The 16,865-nt window shown below is 41.9% G+C and overlaps 1 protein-coding gene across 1 annotated transcript; it reads right to left on the bottom strand.

The window, feature by feature from the left end:
- Positions 1–11,158: 11,158 nt before the first annotated feature.
- Positions 11,159–15,840, bottom strand: LOC140322731 (uncharacterized). Its single transcript, XM_072399306.1, has 2 exons — positions 15,009–15,840; positions 11,159–12,971 (listed from the first exon to the last, which is right to left on the bottom strand). Exons 1-2 carry the CDS (start codon positions 15,706–15,708, stop codon positions 12,382–12,384), a joined length of 1,290 nt encoding a protein of 429 aa, XP_072255407.1. The 5' UTR covers positions 15,709–15,840; the 3' UTR covers positions 11,159–12,381.
- Between the last annotated feature and the right edge of the window lie 1,025 nt (positions 15,841–16,865).

Here is a 16,865-nt window from a genome sequence, read left to right on the forward strand (position 1 = left end):
GGAGTTACCATTGAAAGAAACTTGAAAGGAGCGGTCAGACAGATAGGAAGCAAACCAAGAGAGAGCAGTGTCACTGATACCAATGGAGCCATGATTTGTATTAGAAGGGGGTGATCAACAGTGTCAAAAGCAAAGCAAAGGAAAGATCAAGAAGGAGCAGCGAAAAGTTGCCTTGAGACTTCGCTATGATCAGGTCATTGACCACTTTAGTAAGGGCTGTTTCAGTGGAATGGGCAGCTCTAAAACCAGACTGGAGAGGGTCAAGGGAAGGGTTGGTACTCGGGTAATCAGTGAGCATTTTTGTAGACAAGGCGTTTAAGAAGTTTGGAGACATATAGGAGAAGAGAGATAGGACGGTAGGGAGGGGTCTAGTGAGGGTTTCTTCAGGATAGGAAGAATTATGGCATGTTTGAAAGCGGAGGGGTATATACTAGTAGAAAGGGGGAGGTTGAAAAGTTTGGTTAGGGCAGGGGCCAGGGTGGAGTAATGGGCACGGAGTAGATCAGAGGGAATTGGGTCAAGTGGACATGTAGTAGATGGAGAAGATGAGAGAAGGGAAGAGACTTTGTCCACAGTAACAGGGCTGAGGGAGAAGGCCAGTGATGATTTACAGGTGGACGGGTGGGTATGGTTGGAGTGGCTTGGTGATAAGACATCATGTCTGATTTTGTCAATTTTATCTCTCTAGTAGGTGGCTGTGTTGAGGAGAGAAGGCTGTTGTGGGGGGGAGCAGGAGTAGGGTTTAGGAGGGGGTCGCTTGTTGAGAAGAGGTTGCATGGGTTGGAAGCTTGAGGGGAAATGACAGCGGAGAAATAATTTAAAGTGGGAATTGGGTCACACCATTAAGGGGTCTCCAAGCCTGCAAAGGGGATATTGTCTGCTGAAGTGTTTGCTGTTGCTGGTTTAAAGCTGAATTCTGAGCTGAAGACAGCTTCCCTTGCAGTGGATGTTCTTCAGCACTGCATGAATGGAACTGCTCATTTGGTCTATGGGGTTGATGATTAAGGTGCATTACTTCCTTAATTACTCACCTCAGCAGCTGCTAATGTCTGATGCTCCCATGATGTGAGCGGGCCCTCGTTGGCACAGAGCTGCAACCAAGTGGTCTGGGTAGAGGAAAGGCTTGAGGCACTGATCTTAGGAAAATTGGACCAGAGCTCTAACACCAGACTTATTATTAAAAATCTATTCGCACTTGCATTAGAATGTCGGAACCCTTAGTGGCGCTGGAAAGTTTAGGTTGAAGAAACCTGCAGGAGCCTAGGCAGAATGAGCAGTTAACCCTTGTAGTGTGAATTGGGTCACCAAGTCTGCACAGGGGGATATTGTCTGCTGATTTATAGCCAAAATGTTATCTATTTTTTTTTTTTTTTTTTTTTTTTTTTTTTTTTTTTTTTTTTTTTTTTATTATTTGAAGGTGGAGGTTGGACATGTAACTAAAGAGGGCATCTAGTCTGTACTTGCTCTCCTTCGGCAATGAAAAAAAAAATCCAATTGTTTTAATTTGCTGTTTATGGTGCAAATAATTTCTGGTTAGTAATAAAGGAGTAAGCATTGGTGGTTTTAGTCTTTTTTAATGGAATATACCAAACTTACCATATAGGCCAATCCAAAGCAAAAGGAAAATATATTCCCTTATTTGTAACAAAATAAATGTATAACAGCCAGAAAATAAACCCATACTATAAAAACCAGGAGTGTGTAAATTATACGCCCCTCCCTGCTCTTTGTAAGGAGGAGCTGGAGGATTCATGTCCCTGATATACCCAGCCTCCCATCCAGGGGTTCCACCCACAAAAGTCTTGAAATAGAATATTTTTGGGAACTTTTCTGCAGTGTACTACATTGAGAAAAACAATGTCAAGCATCATGAGTTATGATGAAATGTTTTGGTTTTGTCAAAGCTCTGCCAATATTGAAGATAAAATTAATTTTGGTAACAATGTAAATGGAATCTGTCCGGTGCAATGTGTACTTTTATCAAGGTGTATTACTTTGGCACAATGCTGACATCTGCTGGTGGGTGTGGAGTACTGCATTCTCAAATTTGTAACTAGTAGGATCAGTACAATCATGACATCTGCTGTTGGGTGTGGAGTACTGCATTGTTTAGTTTGTAAGTGGCAGGGTCAGTACAATACTGACATCTGCTGATGGGTGTGGAGTACTACAGTCTTCTATTTGTAACTGGTAAGTCCGCAAAATACTGATTCCTCCTAAGGTAGGTAGTGAGTTCTGCACACTCCATCTGTCATTCTTGGGTTAGTGCCTTACTGACATGCAGTATTCCTGATATACTATATTTTATACTGAGATCTGGGTGTAGTTTTGATTTAGGCACTGCAGAAATACAGAGGGTACTGTATTCTTCTGAATTCTGTGCCTGTATGTGCTGGTGGACAGTAAGTCGTTCATGCAGGTGTACAGTTACCACAATAGCCCCCTGCAGGCAGTTAGAGGGCACTTTATCATTCAAGTCTATATTTATAACTGTGCAGGTCCTATGATGGTTCCACTTGTTTGCTCAGCTCATGTTTTCCAACCTCCTTTATTGACCTTTTATTTTTGTGGGCTCCTAAATGTTCTTGTCCACTAAGGTAAATGTCTTGTGTAGCCTGAGCGCTGTCATTAGTGTCAGTTCTTCCTCTGTTCAGTTAGTGGAGTCAATTGCATTCATCGTGGAGTCCATTTCATGGCGGAAAGAAACCCTGGCTTTTCCGCTGAAGTAGGCACGGTGCGGCTGCGAGTCTGTATCACTGCCCACGGAGTTGGTAGATTGGAGTTTAGGCTTCTCCTCCACCGGCGCAGCGGTTGGTGGCTCTATGAAGGAGGAGAGAGAAGGGGATTAGGCTTTGAATATCCACTTGGTCACATTCTGCAGTGTCATACATGAGAAGGACTGGGACAGGTCATAGACACCTGGAATGTCCTGGGTCATCTCTTACAATCTGTTCACATGCTGAGAAAGATCCTTGAGAAGTAAACCCCCTGATCATCTTTTGGGTCTGAGACTATTAATGAGATATCTGCGCTGACATCCCGGCTCTGCACACCTGCTTTACCCATTATGAATACCACCCACCATCCCATATGGAGGACCAGACATTTCCTGTTTGAAATTACTGTCTGTATTCTTACGTCAAACTTATAAACTGGAGAAAAATTCAGCACCATTTAAAGATCCATAAAAACCACAACCTGTTGGCAATTTCAGATGGACCTCAGACCCTGCTATGGTCATTTCCTGAAACTTGGGACCGTTCAGTTCACTACAGACAGTACATGTTGCAGAGTGATATTTAGGGGTCACCATACAAACTGTGCCCTGTACACACTCACCTTCTTGGGTCTTGCTCCTCTTCCTCTCTTTCCTTCTTCCGTACCAGGGGAAACACTGCAGAGCCTTCACCCCCATTCTAGGAGAGATAGGGTAGAGTTAGTGATAAAGATAGGACGACCCCTATACTGGTAATGATTGGGGGTGCCAGCACTGATGGAGCTATACGGATAACACTCTAGACCGATGGTATTCTGGGGTGCCAGGACTGGATGGATGGACGCACATTGAATTTACCATATCGATGGCTTCTATGCAGATATAATACCAGCACTGCACACAGAATTAGCCAAACAGATTAAACATAAATGGATGGATCATGGGGGTCCCAGCAGTTAGTTGTATGGGTGGCCCCTATACAGATACAACTTTGGTGTCCTGGCAATGAATTATCTCTACCAATGGTCCCTATACCATTCTAACTTCAGGGTCCCAGCACCGAGTTACCTGTACAGATGGTCTCTAGTACAGATTCTTCTCTGGGATTCCAACACTTTTACCTGTTACAATTACGTCTATAGATGGCCCTAAACTTATCTACCTCCAGCCTTCCAGCACTGAATTACCTGTTACCTACACAGATATACCTCCAAGGTCCCCAAACTATATTTACTCTATGGGTGCCCCTACAACAACCTAACTCAGGACTCCCAGCACTGAATTACCTGTATGGATGTCCCCCTACACTCATCCGCCTTTGGGGTCCCAGGACTGAATTACCTGTGTTTATGTCCCCCTACGACAGTCTACCTCCGGGGACCCAGCACTGTACACTCTGGTGGTGCTTTGCGAAATCTCCTACGTCTTGTAGAAACTTGTGCAGTATGACAGTTATGTGTGTACTGTGTGACATACCTCCCATACCACACATACTTCATGTCATACACCATACAGTGCTGTTCTTTTGGAAGTACAACACCCTTCCCTCCCCACTGTTACCCCAGGCATAGCCTCGCCCCACTCTGATTAACCCAAAACAGCCATTCATCTGTCGGGGGAGGGGGGTTTACAGGAAGTGGCTGCAAAGAGGCTGCAAATGCATCAATGAGATTTAACTCCCTGTCAGTCAGTTGGAGATTCATCTACTTTAACAATGAAAAGTTGTAAAGGAAAGGTTCTGACGTCTGGAAGTTACATTATCCAGAAGGTTTATTTGCAGATTTCTGCCTGCAGATGTTTTCCAGAACTGCTGGTTTTGGGGGGGGGGAAAAAACGTGTAACCATTTGGTATACAAGAGACAATCTAACAAACCAACAGATTTCATCCCTCTGCAGGAACCAAATAAAGTAGAAATGAATTCTGCTGCTGAGATACACAGCAATACAACCCACTACTGTAACTGCTCTGCTTTCTGCTGCTAGAGCGGCTGTTGTTTCTTTATTGTGTCACCTGTTGTCTAAACCACCTTGGGTCTCTGTTTGGGGGGTGTATACAGCTTGATTCAAATCTTTACCAGAACACTATCTGGCATGGGTTATAAATATATATATATATATATATATGTCCTCTCTGTGTTTGTGTGGGTTTGCTCTATGCACTCGTGGGCTGTGTGTTGGGATCAGTTAAGGCTCAGTTGCATGTGCATTGCAAGTTCGGGAAAGAAAATGCCCCTGAAAGAACGAAGTAGAACCAGGATGAAAGATGATGGCCCTGGAAGAGTGCAGAAGAACCTGGAAGAAAGAAGAAGGCCCTGGAAGAAAATGTCCTCAATTTTTAATAAATTTTAAGGTTGGCCGCGACTTTCTCTAAGTTTTTAATTTTGGCCCCTTGTGTATTTGAGTTTAACATCCCTGCTATAAGAGATTGGCAATGGTTGGGGGACTGATAGCAAGAGAATGGCCCCCATGCGGTGGATATAAAAATGTACCCAATAATGACGAATTCTTTACTCCCTTTGAGGTATATGGGGAAGACGTTTGGTTATAAGGTGATAACGATCTGCCCCTGTCTACCAGTTGTGTCCCTAAGTTATCACCCTGTCACATGAACTTCAGAGAGATTGTTTAACTTATATACATTGCTACCATCGACCATCACCTATTGTCGGTGTTAACCTGACCACCTAAAACTATGCACTACAAAGACCTGATTGTATTAGGAAGTGATGGTTTAGGCAGTGCTCCTATGACAGTTTTAGTAGCTCTGATTGTGCAATCAGAATGTAATATATATCACCATGTTAAAAATTCACTTTTAAGAACAGATGAACGAATAGGCCCTTTTCAGACTTGCGGTTGAAAACGTCCTAACCGCTGCTACAGTTAATTGGGAGCAGTCTTGAGCATGCGGTACAATGCTGCAAAAAAAAAAAAGACCCCACTTTTTAAATCCTGCTGCTTTGCCGTTTCAGTCCCACTGCCCAGCCTATTACCTTTTCTTTTTGGAGTTGGTGATGACCACCCTGACCCCTTTCCTTCCTGAAAGCCTATAATTGTACTTCCCCCTTCCCACCTACCGTATAACTCGCAGAGCGTAAACCAACACTGGAAGGTGAATGTCAAATTTCAGCTGGTGCGTAGCAATGTAAGAACAGACGATTTGCTGATTTAAAAAGTAGCTTGGTGACTCTTGGAATCACGAAAACCAAACTGTGTTTTCTATGTGCTTGGCAGAAGAATTAATTACGTTGTGCATTTGGACTATCCACCGCCTCTCCGGCACCTACAAAACAGTTTTGTGGTGTGAATTTCATCCCACTCCCGCCCCTCTCTGCATTCCTCCCGTCTTGTCCACCCATATTCTGCTCTGTGGATTCCACTCTTGTAAACAGGTCTGTGAGCCAAGATTGCGGCGAGATTCCTCCGCAGACACTTCGCAAGCCCACGTTAACCCACTCAGGGATGCTGAGCAGAAATGGTGCCCGGTAAAGGGAACCTGTCATAAAGGGGTGCCACTGCTGGCCTTACTTTATAAAAATCCCAAAAAAGTTCACTCTTGGAAAACAAACAGTTCAATACATATATGTATATTCTGTAGAAGTGATCCCCATAGAATATTTAAATAAAATGACATTCTGGTGATTGTGTTTCCACATACGGTAAAGATTTGCATCATTGGAATAAATTGTGGCATTTGTATATGCCTGCAGTTCAGCTTCGTTGGAAATAAATGATCCCGAGAAATACAAACACTGAGAAAGCCTTAGAGATAACTGTGAGCATTTCATAAGGCTGGAGGAATGTTACAGGATCTACAACCACTCACCACACCCATTCACACCGGAGCGCCAATGGGATGGCATCGCCAGGGCTCTTCACACTTTAATAACTAATTTATCTTTTTGGCTCATGAGGAGGCAGTGAGCTAAGTCTATTGTCCCAGTCCTATTGGCCCAGTTACTGCTTTATCATTAAAAATCACAAAATCTAACAATCAAGTTTCTTGAATCCCTTGTTTGCAAGCTAATATGCTGAGAGCTAAGTGACATCACAGTTCATAGTATGCCTTTGCCAAGCATGAAGAATCGTTTCTCCATATGGGGCATAGTGATGGTCAGATAGTTACATAGTAAGTCAGGTTGAAAAAAGACATAAATGTAATGCACCTGGGCACACAAACCACAGCCAAATCCAAGAATCCTTTTATCAAGCCTTATTGTTGGCATAAAACAGTACAAAGGTTATTCAGAGATGGTCAGTCCAATATGCGTGGTACAGAAGGGTAAAGCAGAGGCTGGTCAGGAAAAATCCAAGGTCAAGGCAGGCCGCAGGCAAGAGTGGTCACAAATGATCCAAGGATAGGGCAGGCAGAGTTCAGGCAGAATCAGGTATAAGACCGAGTTGCTATTGGTAACGACAACAGGTTAATATGAATCCACACAGAGAACACACCCAAGCACACTGTACACACAGAGGCTTATAGCGGGCAATGGTGTTCAGTACAGGTTCTCCATAAACGGTCAGAGTGCCCAATGAACATTTGGTTGGAGGTTAACTGAATCCCCTGCAGCAAATAGGACTATGTCCCGCCCCGCGGCGAGGCAGCTGAGTGCCACGCCCCTGGGGGTTCAAGAGGCACGCGTGGTAGTGCGTGCACCTCTTCCCACAGCACCCCTGGGAGGTGCCCTACTTTGCACAGCCACAGAAGTGCTAAGAACAAGACTCTGTTCACGTCCATAGGGATGCTGGGGATGCCGCCTGCCCGAACAGTAGTTCGGCTAGAACGGATCCCTCCTCCTGCAGCAGGGCACGACAAGCTGCGAGCAGGGCAGCAGCCTGGGCTATGCTGCCTCCTGCAGCGGCGTCTCCCTCTGCGGCTGTGATCCCGCAGGGAGGCCGTGGGCTCGCTGGACAGGTAAGTCCCTTACAATAAGTCCATCGAGTTCAACCACTAGGGAAATAAACATATCCCAGATTTAAAATCCCTATGGAGATACTGTAGTTGGACCAGAGAAGGCATAAAAAAAAGCCCTGGTACAATTTGCTCCCAACGGGAGGCAATCGGATGGCAATCGGATGTTCCCAGAATGAGCAGTCTCTGTTATCTTTACTTTAAATCCTAAATACCCAGTTAAATTTCTGTGCTTCTAAAGGAGCATCCAGCTTTTTCTTAAAGCAATCTACAGTAGTTGCTGAAACTACTTCCTGAGGGAGCTGATTCCACATTTTTACATATTAGTTCAAGTTGGAGTCCATTGCAGCTCAATTTGAAGTTATTCTAACCTCAGAACTCGGAAAAGGAAATCAGAAATTGAGCTCTGTTCAATGAATGACAGGCTGATGCATTGGCTTGGCTTTTACAAGGATTATGCCCGACAAGCAGAATGTCGTCAGTGAGGCCCTCTATATGATGCACCCATGTTTCCACCTCACCTTAGCCTGGATATCTGTATATAGGTTTTCTCATCTTTTTTTGGGTATTTTGGAAACCTGTGTAGTCCCTAAACTCACACCCTAACTGCCTGCCCTGATTTCGCCCTGTCCTAAACTTGATTCTTGCTGGACGCCTGTCCACTTCCACGCAATCTACTGACACCCCAGCCTGCTGTGTACCGTGTGCCTAGGACATTCTATCCAGCTCATCCATGGTGGGGAAAAGCCTGGGGGCCACAACCTGGTGACATCCCTGCAGCAAAGTAGTCCTGTGGCCACTAGGGTTACCGGCCCATCACTCCTTCTGGGGGGCTTTGTTCACTTGGATTAGGTGTAAAATCTTAACCGTCTCTTTCATTACTGTTTTTTATTTTATTTTAAGATTGGTTAAAATAAATCAAACCATATGGTAGGGTTGTTTCAGAGTAAATTACATGGGTGACGTATATATAGTTGATGTTAGGCTTTGAACTAGTTGGCCCATTCATAATGTAAATTTGACTACCATATGCATATCTCCCATATGGTAAATTAGTCACCTATTTCCCATAAAACAGCTGTCATGTATATTTCATCTGCTTGTTTACCAATTTGCCTGGAGTTCAGCTTTGACATTGAGGTTTAATCTAATAATATTCTGCTTTTACCGGTTCCTCTTTTTTCCTCCTCAATAAAATACTAATTGAAAAAAAACTCTTTTGTTGTCATTAAATATTTAATATACAAATACGGTATTTCATGTCATCACTCTCTATATTTCTCTGTGCAATGCAGGCAGAATATGGCTGGTGGGAGGGTACAGCAGAGTGCTGTATATGGCATATCATAAATACTCTGAAGAATCCTTATCCCTTATACAAGTAGTGCGATGGCTTATGGGTCGAGTTATGCACATGTCAAAATGCTTTGATGGGTGAATGTCAGCCTGGAGGAGTGGGCATTTTGTTGCATTCAGACCTCCCTGGGTGGCACAAACATGTAATGCTGATCCTCCGCGATTAAAAAACGTGAAGTCCAATGAACGCAATGAACCAGGGACCGTCTGAAAGGGACAGATTATGCTGCCCCCCTCCCCCAGCCAGTCAATAAGGTCGCCTTTATTAGACTTGCTGCAGCTTATAATGGTGGGACACTGTGTGGGACACTCACAGTGTGCAGAGAAATCAGAAGAACTTATATTACTGGAGCACACCTGTACAGCTGTGCACAACTGCAGGCTAAACTGGAGGGCAAATAAAGAAGGCGGGCCTGGAGGTCAGGGTAAATGGAGGAAGTGCTTGAGGCTAAGTTTAATAATTAGAGCAGATAATGAAGGGAATGCGTGAAGGGAGATTTGATCAAAAGAAGGTTGGTAGGCAGATTTATTGAAGAGGAGGTTGGAAAGAAGACTCAATAAAGGGAAGGCGGGAGGTTAGATTTATTGGAGGCTGAAATGGAGAATTAATGAAGGGGAGGATAAGGCGTTGGGCAGATTTAAAGTCTTTTCTCATTGCTTTGCTTGGGAGACTGAATAATATTGAGAACATTTCAAATCTGCTTAAAAAATAAATACCCTCTAACTGTATGGAGGTAGGTAATATCTGTAATATACCAGTATATATATTTATTTTTCATGCCTTTACATTTTACTGAAATCCCTGACTTTTTCCACATATTTGAACAGGCAAACACAGTGCCTGTTGATAAGATCTACTCAAATACAAACCACAAGGAGGAATGTACCTTTTCAGTCATGTATTCAACAGAAATATCAATAGATGGTGTGATGTAAAAAACCCTTTTAGCAAAAATGACTTGTTTTTGATAATGGCTCATCAGTCTCTGATATTATATTGTTGACCCCAACTCCATAGTTGCAGGGTGTTTGTGTTTTTTTACATGAATTTCCCATTTTAAATCCGTCCACAACATTTCAATGAGATTTAAATCAAGGCTTTGGCTGGTTTGGTTCACTATCCTTTAATTCACTCCAGGGAGTCAATCCCTGGTTGACTTGCTTGTCTGTATTAGATGCATTTTTAGTGCAACTTTTAACTTTACATTCCCATTAAGCACAATCTGACACCAGATTTTATAAGGGGCCCAATTACTGCAAGCTGCCCAGAAGCAGCATTTCCATCACAGTGCTTCACAGCAGATATGAGGTTACATAATTACATAGTTAGGCTGAAAAAAGGCATAAGTCTATCTAGTTTAACCACTAGTAGGAAAATGAACATAACCCGGATAAAAAATCAATAGACATAGAAGATCCAGAGGAAGGCAAAACAAAAAAAGCCTGGTTCAATTTGCTCCAACAGGGAAAACAATGCTTCCTGATCCCATGAGGCAATTGGATGTTAACCTGTAGCTTTAATGCTCTTGGACATTAAAGTTTTTCCCTGGCAAACATATTTAGATCGATGAAATCTCTTTCTAATTGTAGATGTTCTTTGACACCAGTTAGCATTTATTTGAAATCTATGACAATTGTAGTTTTTTTTTCTGTGTAGTGGAATAATTGAGTTAAAATAATTTGGTGGAACTTTTAAACCTCTTGCTGGATTTATAGATATCCACGACCATCGTTCTGGGAGACTTATAATGAACTGCTGATCCTGGCATGATGACCCCATACACATCAACAGAGAACACCAGACTCTCCATATCTGAGGATGATATCAGAAAGATTCCTCCTGCATTCTCCCTATAGAAATTCTTTGTATTGACACCCAATCTTGAACACCTATATCTAATGTCATGGGTATGAAAATCGCTTCTCGGCCTTTTGGCTAAGATCAAGTGTAGTACCGAATCCTTCCAGTGATCAGGGTGGAAAGGCACTGGCATTCCTGGCAAGAATGCAGTGCACGAGTACCTCTGTTAAGGACGGTCTGCCTGTTGGTGTTGCTCTGTAAGGGGCCACCCCATATTGTGTGTACAATATCTACGAACGATCGTGTCGTTACCTCTATGTGCAGGATCGGTGCTATACGATCGTTCATATATATCGTGCAGGAACGTTCGTCGTTCGTTTTCCGACGATAATAATTGGAAGTGTGTACGTAGCTTTAATATTGACCCTGTAAAAGACATGCAAAGCACTAAAATCTCAATCACTCTCAATGACTGATACAATAATCACATTTGAACAATGGCTCGGAGTAAAGGACAATTCTGTGTATAGATAAAAGACCCCTCCCTGATATTGGTGTAGGTCTCTTCCTTGATATCTTTGTAAATAAGACTTCCTATGGGGATACCAGGTATTGGGAAAGCTCTTTACTTGCCAGCAATCTAAACAAATTTAGAATCCCAGACACAACAACAAACTGGTCATTATATGCTTATCTACCGTTGAAATAATAAGCTTTAATTATGATCTAAGCAAAATAATAGGTGTTATGTTCACATTCCTTGTACCCCACATGTTGTGCTGACTTTATCATGTTTTGGATGGCATCACCTTAACGTGCACGTTGTGGTTATGTTAAACATTATGATGTCACTGCATTTTGGATGTCATTCTTTTTTAGAAGAATCATTTAAAGAGTCAGTTTACCAAAAATGTTAGGTTTCATGTTGATTTCCTAGGGCAGCACACCTGTTGTGCCGTTTGTGAGAAGTTCCCACCAACCTTGTGGTGAGTTCCTGGTCTGCACACCTGCTGTGTGCCCAATATTGTCATGCCCAATATTAGAAGTTTACTGTGTCCATTGTGAGAGGGGGTTCTGCCATCTCCTCTGGTTTTTGCAGTTTTCTTTTCATTATGAAGACCATAAAAGAAGTAGCTGGACCACACAGTGGTCTTGTGCCAATATGTGGAGTTCCTACTATTTCTGGTAGTTTTTATTGTTTTTTTATGAAGAGAATAAAAGATGGAGCTGGAACACACAAAGTTGGGAGAGAACACCTAAAACTCCCAGGTAGACAAACAGTTGGGAGTGTTATCCGTTTTATGATTTGAGTATTCAAGCTATGTATGAAAACAGAGACTGACCTAGCACACCAGATCCACCTATAACCTACTGGCGGATTTGAGTTGGCTTGTCCTTTAATGAAAATTATTCAGTCAGAGGTATTTTTTTAGATGTATCTAGTTACTAATGTAAAAAATGTGAGTTGTGTGCATTTTCATCAGAGCCCTGTTTAAGGCTCTCTGCTACTATGAAATGTAAGTGGTTACAATTTTATTAAAAGTGCACTATTTATCTTTAGAAACATTTGTTCTATAGAAATTGATTACATGGTCACTAGGTTGTCTTACGGAGGATCCCACACACACATTTTTTTACTTGATCCACCGTCTCTGGTTTGGTCCTGACAAAAGTACATACCGCAGGGGAACAATTGAATACATGACACAAGCTCTTCTGAAGTTGATTCTGCAGCTCTCTTTGCTTGTGTTCACCAAGAGGCTCCTGGCTGCACAGGACACCTACCACTTGCGTAGAAGCTTTAACTCTCATCTTGATGTCAATCAGAATTTCTTTCACTTGGGCTTTGTTGCAATCCTCCATTAAAAAGCTGGAACGGAAGACCACTAGAATGAGTGGGTGCGGAAACGACCTTGTTTCAGGATACTGGACACACTCTTTTGAGGACATTGTTTTTCCTTCAAATGCCAATGCTGACTGCTGACTGTTCAATGCACATGTGTCTTCAGTGTCATCAAAGAGAGCGTGTATAAGTTCTTCAAAAACCCCAACCTTTTCAGGTGTACTGGCAGATGGACAGATGTTACCCAAAAGCAAAAATCTTTCTTTACCTCCAAGGCGGTGGACAAGGTCCTGAAATAAGCTGGCTGGATCATTATTTTGATATTCTGAGTAAATATTCTCACCTTAAAAAAGTATAGAAGTAAATTGTAAAAATATGAATGTGACTAATGTTACATCTTTGATAATATGACAAATAATAATTGCTTGAAATAAAGAAAGACAGAAGGGAGCTATGAGTCTGTCCTCCTCCTGCAGGGGCAGGGTGTCACAGACAGAAGGGAGCTATGAGTCTGTCTGTCTGCAGGGTAACACAGGCAGAGGGCAGGTATGATTCTGATCCCCTCTACTACTCCCTGACAGCCTTAGGGTGCTAAAAATGTGCCCCACTTATTACTGCATGACATAGCATATTTTTATCGCCTCAGAGCAAATAAAACATGGCAGTGAGTTATGTGAAGTGCCTCTCCTTTGTGACCAAACAAAGTAAAGTGTGTATTAGTGATAATGGGACACAGCACAGGGCGTAGAGACAGCCAAAGCCCAATATGGGCCAGGGTGGGAAAGGGCAAGTATTATATGCTAATAAGTGTAACGGTGAGAGAGAAGTAGAGAACCAATGAGGATAGAGAAGAAAAGAAGTAGATGTTTTAAATCAATTCACTTAATCCTCCCTGGACTAACACCCCTTTTATAAGACCTTAAAGGATTATTCCATGCATTAGTCCCAGCAGAATTCAGGTGACCAAAACAACCTATGAATTAATTATAGCTTTTAAGGACAAAATAACACCAATTTCACCAACTGTTGACTAAATAGTTATTCTATCCGATGGTTTATTCATAAGCTAGCTGACTTGGATATTCCTTGGGCAGTAGAAAAGCAGGATCTCTCTGTTATAGTTTTGTGTGTTCCCATCCACCTTTCTTTGACCCAGAAACAGTGAGACATCAGTTATGTGTTGTCTGATCATTAATGTGGACTTTTCACTAAGAGATTATGTAAATTGTCATTGATGACCTGGTCCTTTATAGTAGAGTTTGTGAGGTTGGTGTTTAAAACCTCCTGAATCACTGACCAGTAATGACAGTTGCACACCTGTATAGTTATCTTCATACTTGTGTTACTTGACTGAAACTACTGAAAAAAATCAGCTATGTCATCTAGTCAGTTAGCTTTGATCAATTCATGATTTAGGAAATGGTGGATTCCATAATCTCTTGGTGGTAGGTTTGCTTTTGCTACTGAATTTTTTTACTAGCATTTTTAGCAGTAGCTCTTGTGTGGGTCAAAAACAGAAAGAACCCTAGAATAATACTTCTTAATACTAAATATTAGGTACCCTTTGAACTTCATTCATTTGTAATACTGGAACGCATAATAAATTGGAAGTTTTATAATCTGTATCTCACAAACAAATGGAAATCCTAAAAAGCCATAGAGTATATTTGCATAACACCCAGGGCAAAGGGTACTTGTCTAAAAAGGTGCTTTGTGGGTGTAATACTTTATTCCCAATTGGGACTTCTTAGTATTACCATGTTTTGGAGGCTTGTGCCTGTATTTAAACATGATATTTAAAAACTCTTATCTGTGAAGATAGCCTACCACCACCAAAAATGGACCCATTTCTATTTATATACAAAACAAATAATAAAAAATAAGGAATGGGAAACAATGAACCAAAACCCCAAAGAAAACAACAGGTTTACTAGGGGTTCCACATCTCAGGTGTCAAGCAAAACTCTCCTAAGACTCCTGAACCAGTGGTAGTCTCTCCACGTGTGTGTGTGTGTAATGTGTCACACGTTTCCTGAGAACATTAGACAAAAAGAGGAGAGGCTGTCCCTGTATGCCATATAGACCCAAGATTTTTAATATATGTTTGAGGTACCTATATTACTATTCTTTGCTTATCTATGGGACACCAGACCAAAAATCTACTAGAGAGATACTGATACTATTTTTGGGCAGCTGTTTTATTGATAGACATAAATAGAGATTTTAAGGATTGAGGTTGCTTTTACTACTTTTTTCTTGGAGTTTGGTAAGAGCTTCTAAATGTTGGCCCCAACTAATGCTGATGTTTAAGTAGTGTATTTCTAAGTTTCTGGCACTTAAAACTTTTCTATAAATAACAACATACTCGAAAGCCACTTGCCTTCATGCTTTTCTCCCAGGGTTTTTATGATGGTCCACTTCACCTCTTGGATAGATTGTGGCTGGAGACTAAAGTAGCAACAAACTCCCCAAGGTTGCCTTTTAAATACTTGACTCATTAACTGGTCCAACTTCTCCTTGGGTCCTGTGTTTATTTCCTCTTGGCAAGGTTCCTGGGTTAGGACAATACCAACCATGGCTGATTTTGACTCCTTGGTCCTCACCTGGACATCACTCAGAACTTCTTTTACCAGGGTTTTTCTGGCCACGTCCATCAATAAAGTGTCTCGAAAAAACAGTAGAATAACAGGATAATCAAGCATCCTGGTCTTAGATAGATGTTTTCTGGTGGCAGAGCTTTGAGAAGTACTAGGCCTTTCATGGACTTCAAGACATTTTAGAGGTGTCCCAAACAGAGCAAATGAGAGTTCTCCCAAAATTCTTCGGTTCCTATCACTGTTTTCCAAGTTAAATCCTGCCTCACCCACAAGCAGTATATTTTCCTTCCCTCCCAGATCAGAAATACTTTCAAGAAATGTTAAATCCAGACTTGGTTCACCAAGAGGTCTCGACTCAATCACCTCTACAGTGTCCAGTGTTTGAGAAGTCTGGAGTGGCTGGCCTTTATTCAAGAGGTGTAGGTGGCAGGACGCTGGTCTTTGAGGTTGAAAGATGGATGAAATCCGTTGAAATAGACTCATAGTTGCCAATGAAGGTCGTAAGCCCGAGGATGTCTCTTCTACATCTGCTAGCCCTTTCTAAATCCCGATCTTCTCATAGCTGTCCTCATGCTCCACCTACATGCCCCTCTCACTTAAGGCTGCACACCGCAACTCTCCTTTTACCTTTTTATAGAATCTTGCATCATCGCAGCTGTAGAAGTGGCAACTGTGTTGCATGTATTCCCTTATCTCAGCAGTTCAAATCTAAACCAATTAATCATTAATGAGGACATTGAGTTAGATCTAAATTTTACATTGAAGTTAAACATTGAGTAGGGGCCACGCAACATAAGGATGACAAACAAGTGAAAGTGACAGGAGAACTTGGTAGATGTTTTTTGTTATCTGGTATTTGTATGACAATGAATATAAAGCTACGTACACACTTCCAATTATTATCGTCGGAAAACGAACGACGAACGTTCCTGCACGATATATATGAACGATCGTATAGCACCGATACTGCACATAGAGATAACGACACGATCGTTCGTAGATATTGTACACACAATAGATACGATCGTTTAAGCGATAGAGGAACTATGTGCACGACAGGAAAGTGAACGGACGTTCGTTCATCACGCATGCTCTGAACATGGACGATCAACGAACGACCGTACACACGAACGGTGTTCAACGATCGTCGTCCAATCCGATCCGCCGGTCCGGTCGTTCGTTTCCAGCGACTTTCTTCGTTCGTCGGCGTCGTTGGTTACTTTTTTACGAACGATTTTTTGCCCAATCGATTGTTCGTCGTTCGATTGGAAAGATAAAAATTGGAAGTGTGTACGCACCTTAATGCATTGACCAGTCAAGTACAAAAACATACAGTATATGGCATATGTACCCTGTTTATAGAGCTTTTGAGTTAATATTTACCTGCAAAGTTTTGATGTGTTTTAGCTTTTTTAGTTTCCTTGCTGCACTCAATGTTGTCATGAATTATTTTCATTTACAAGTTTATAGAAAACCTGACTTTGGCATAAATAATATGATTGATATACTTTCTGTACCTAACTATGGTGATAATTGCTGGGGATGTGGGTATAACAGAATCAGATTTTATTGGTCAAGTAAATTTACACTTACAAGGAGTTTGACTTGGCAGTCACTCCACAAATACAACATTCAAACAA

Source organism: Pyxicephalus adspersus, chromosome 2, assembly GCF_032062135.1.
Source record: "Pyxicephalus adspersus chromosome 2, UCB_Pads_2.0, whole genome shotgun sequence".
NCBI lineage: Eukaryota > Metazoa > Chordata > Amphibia > Anura > Pyxicephalidae > Pyxicephalus > Pyxicephalus adspersus.

Coding starts and splice junctions, on each gene's coding strand:
- LOC140322731 (XM_072399306.1), bottom strand. CDS start 15,708: ATGAGTCTATTTCAACGGATTTCATCCATCTTTCAACCTCAAAGACCA. Junction 12,972..15,008: donor CCTGGGAGAAAAGCATGAAG/GCAAGTGGCTTT, acceptor TACTTTTTTAAG/GTGAGAATATTTACTCAGAA.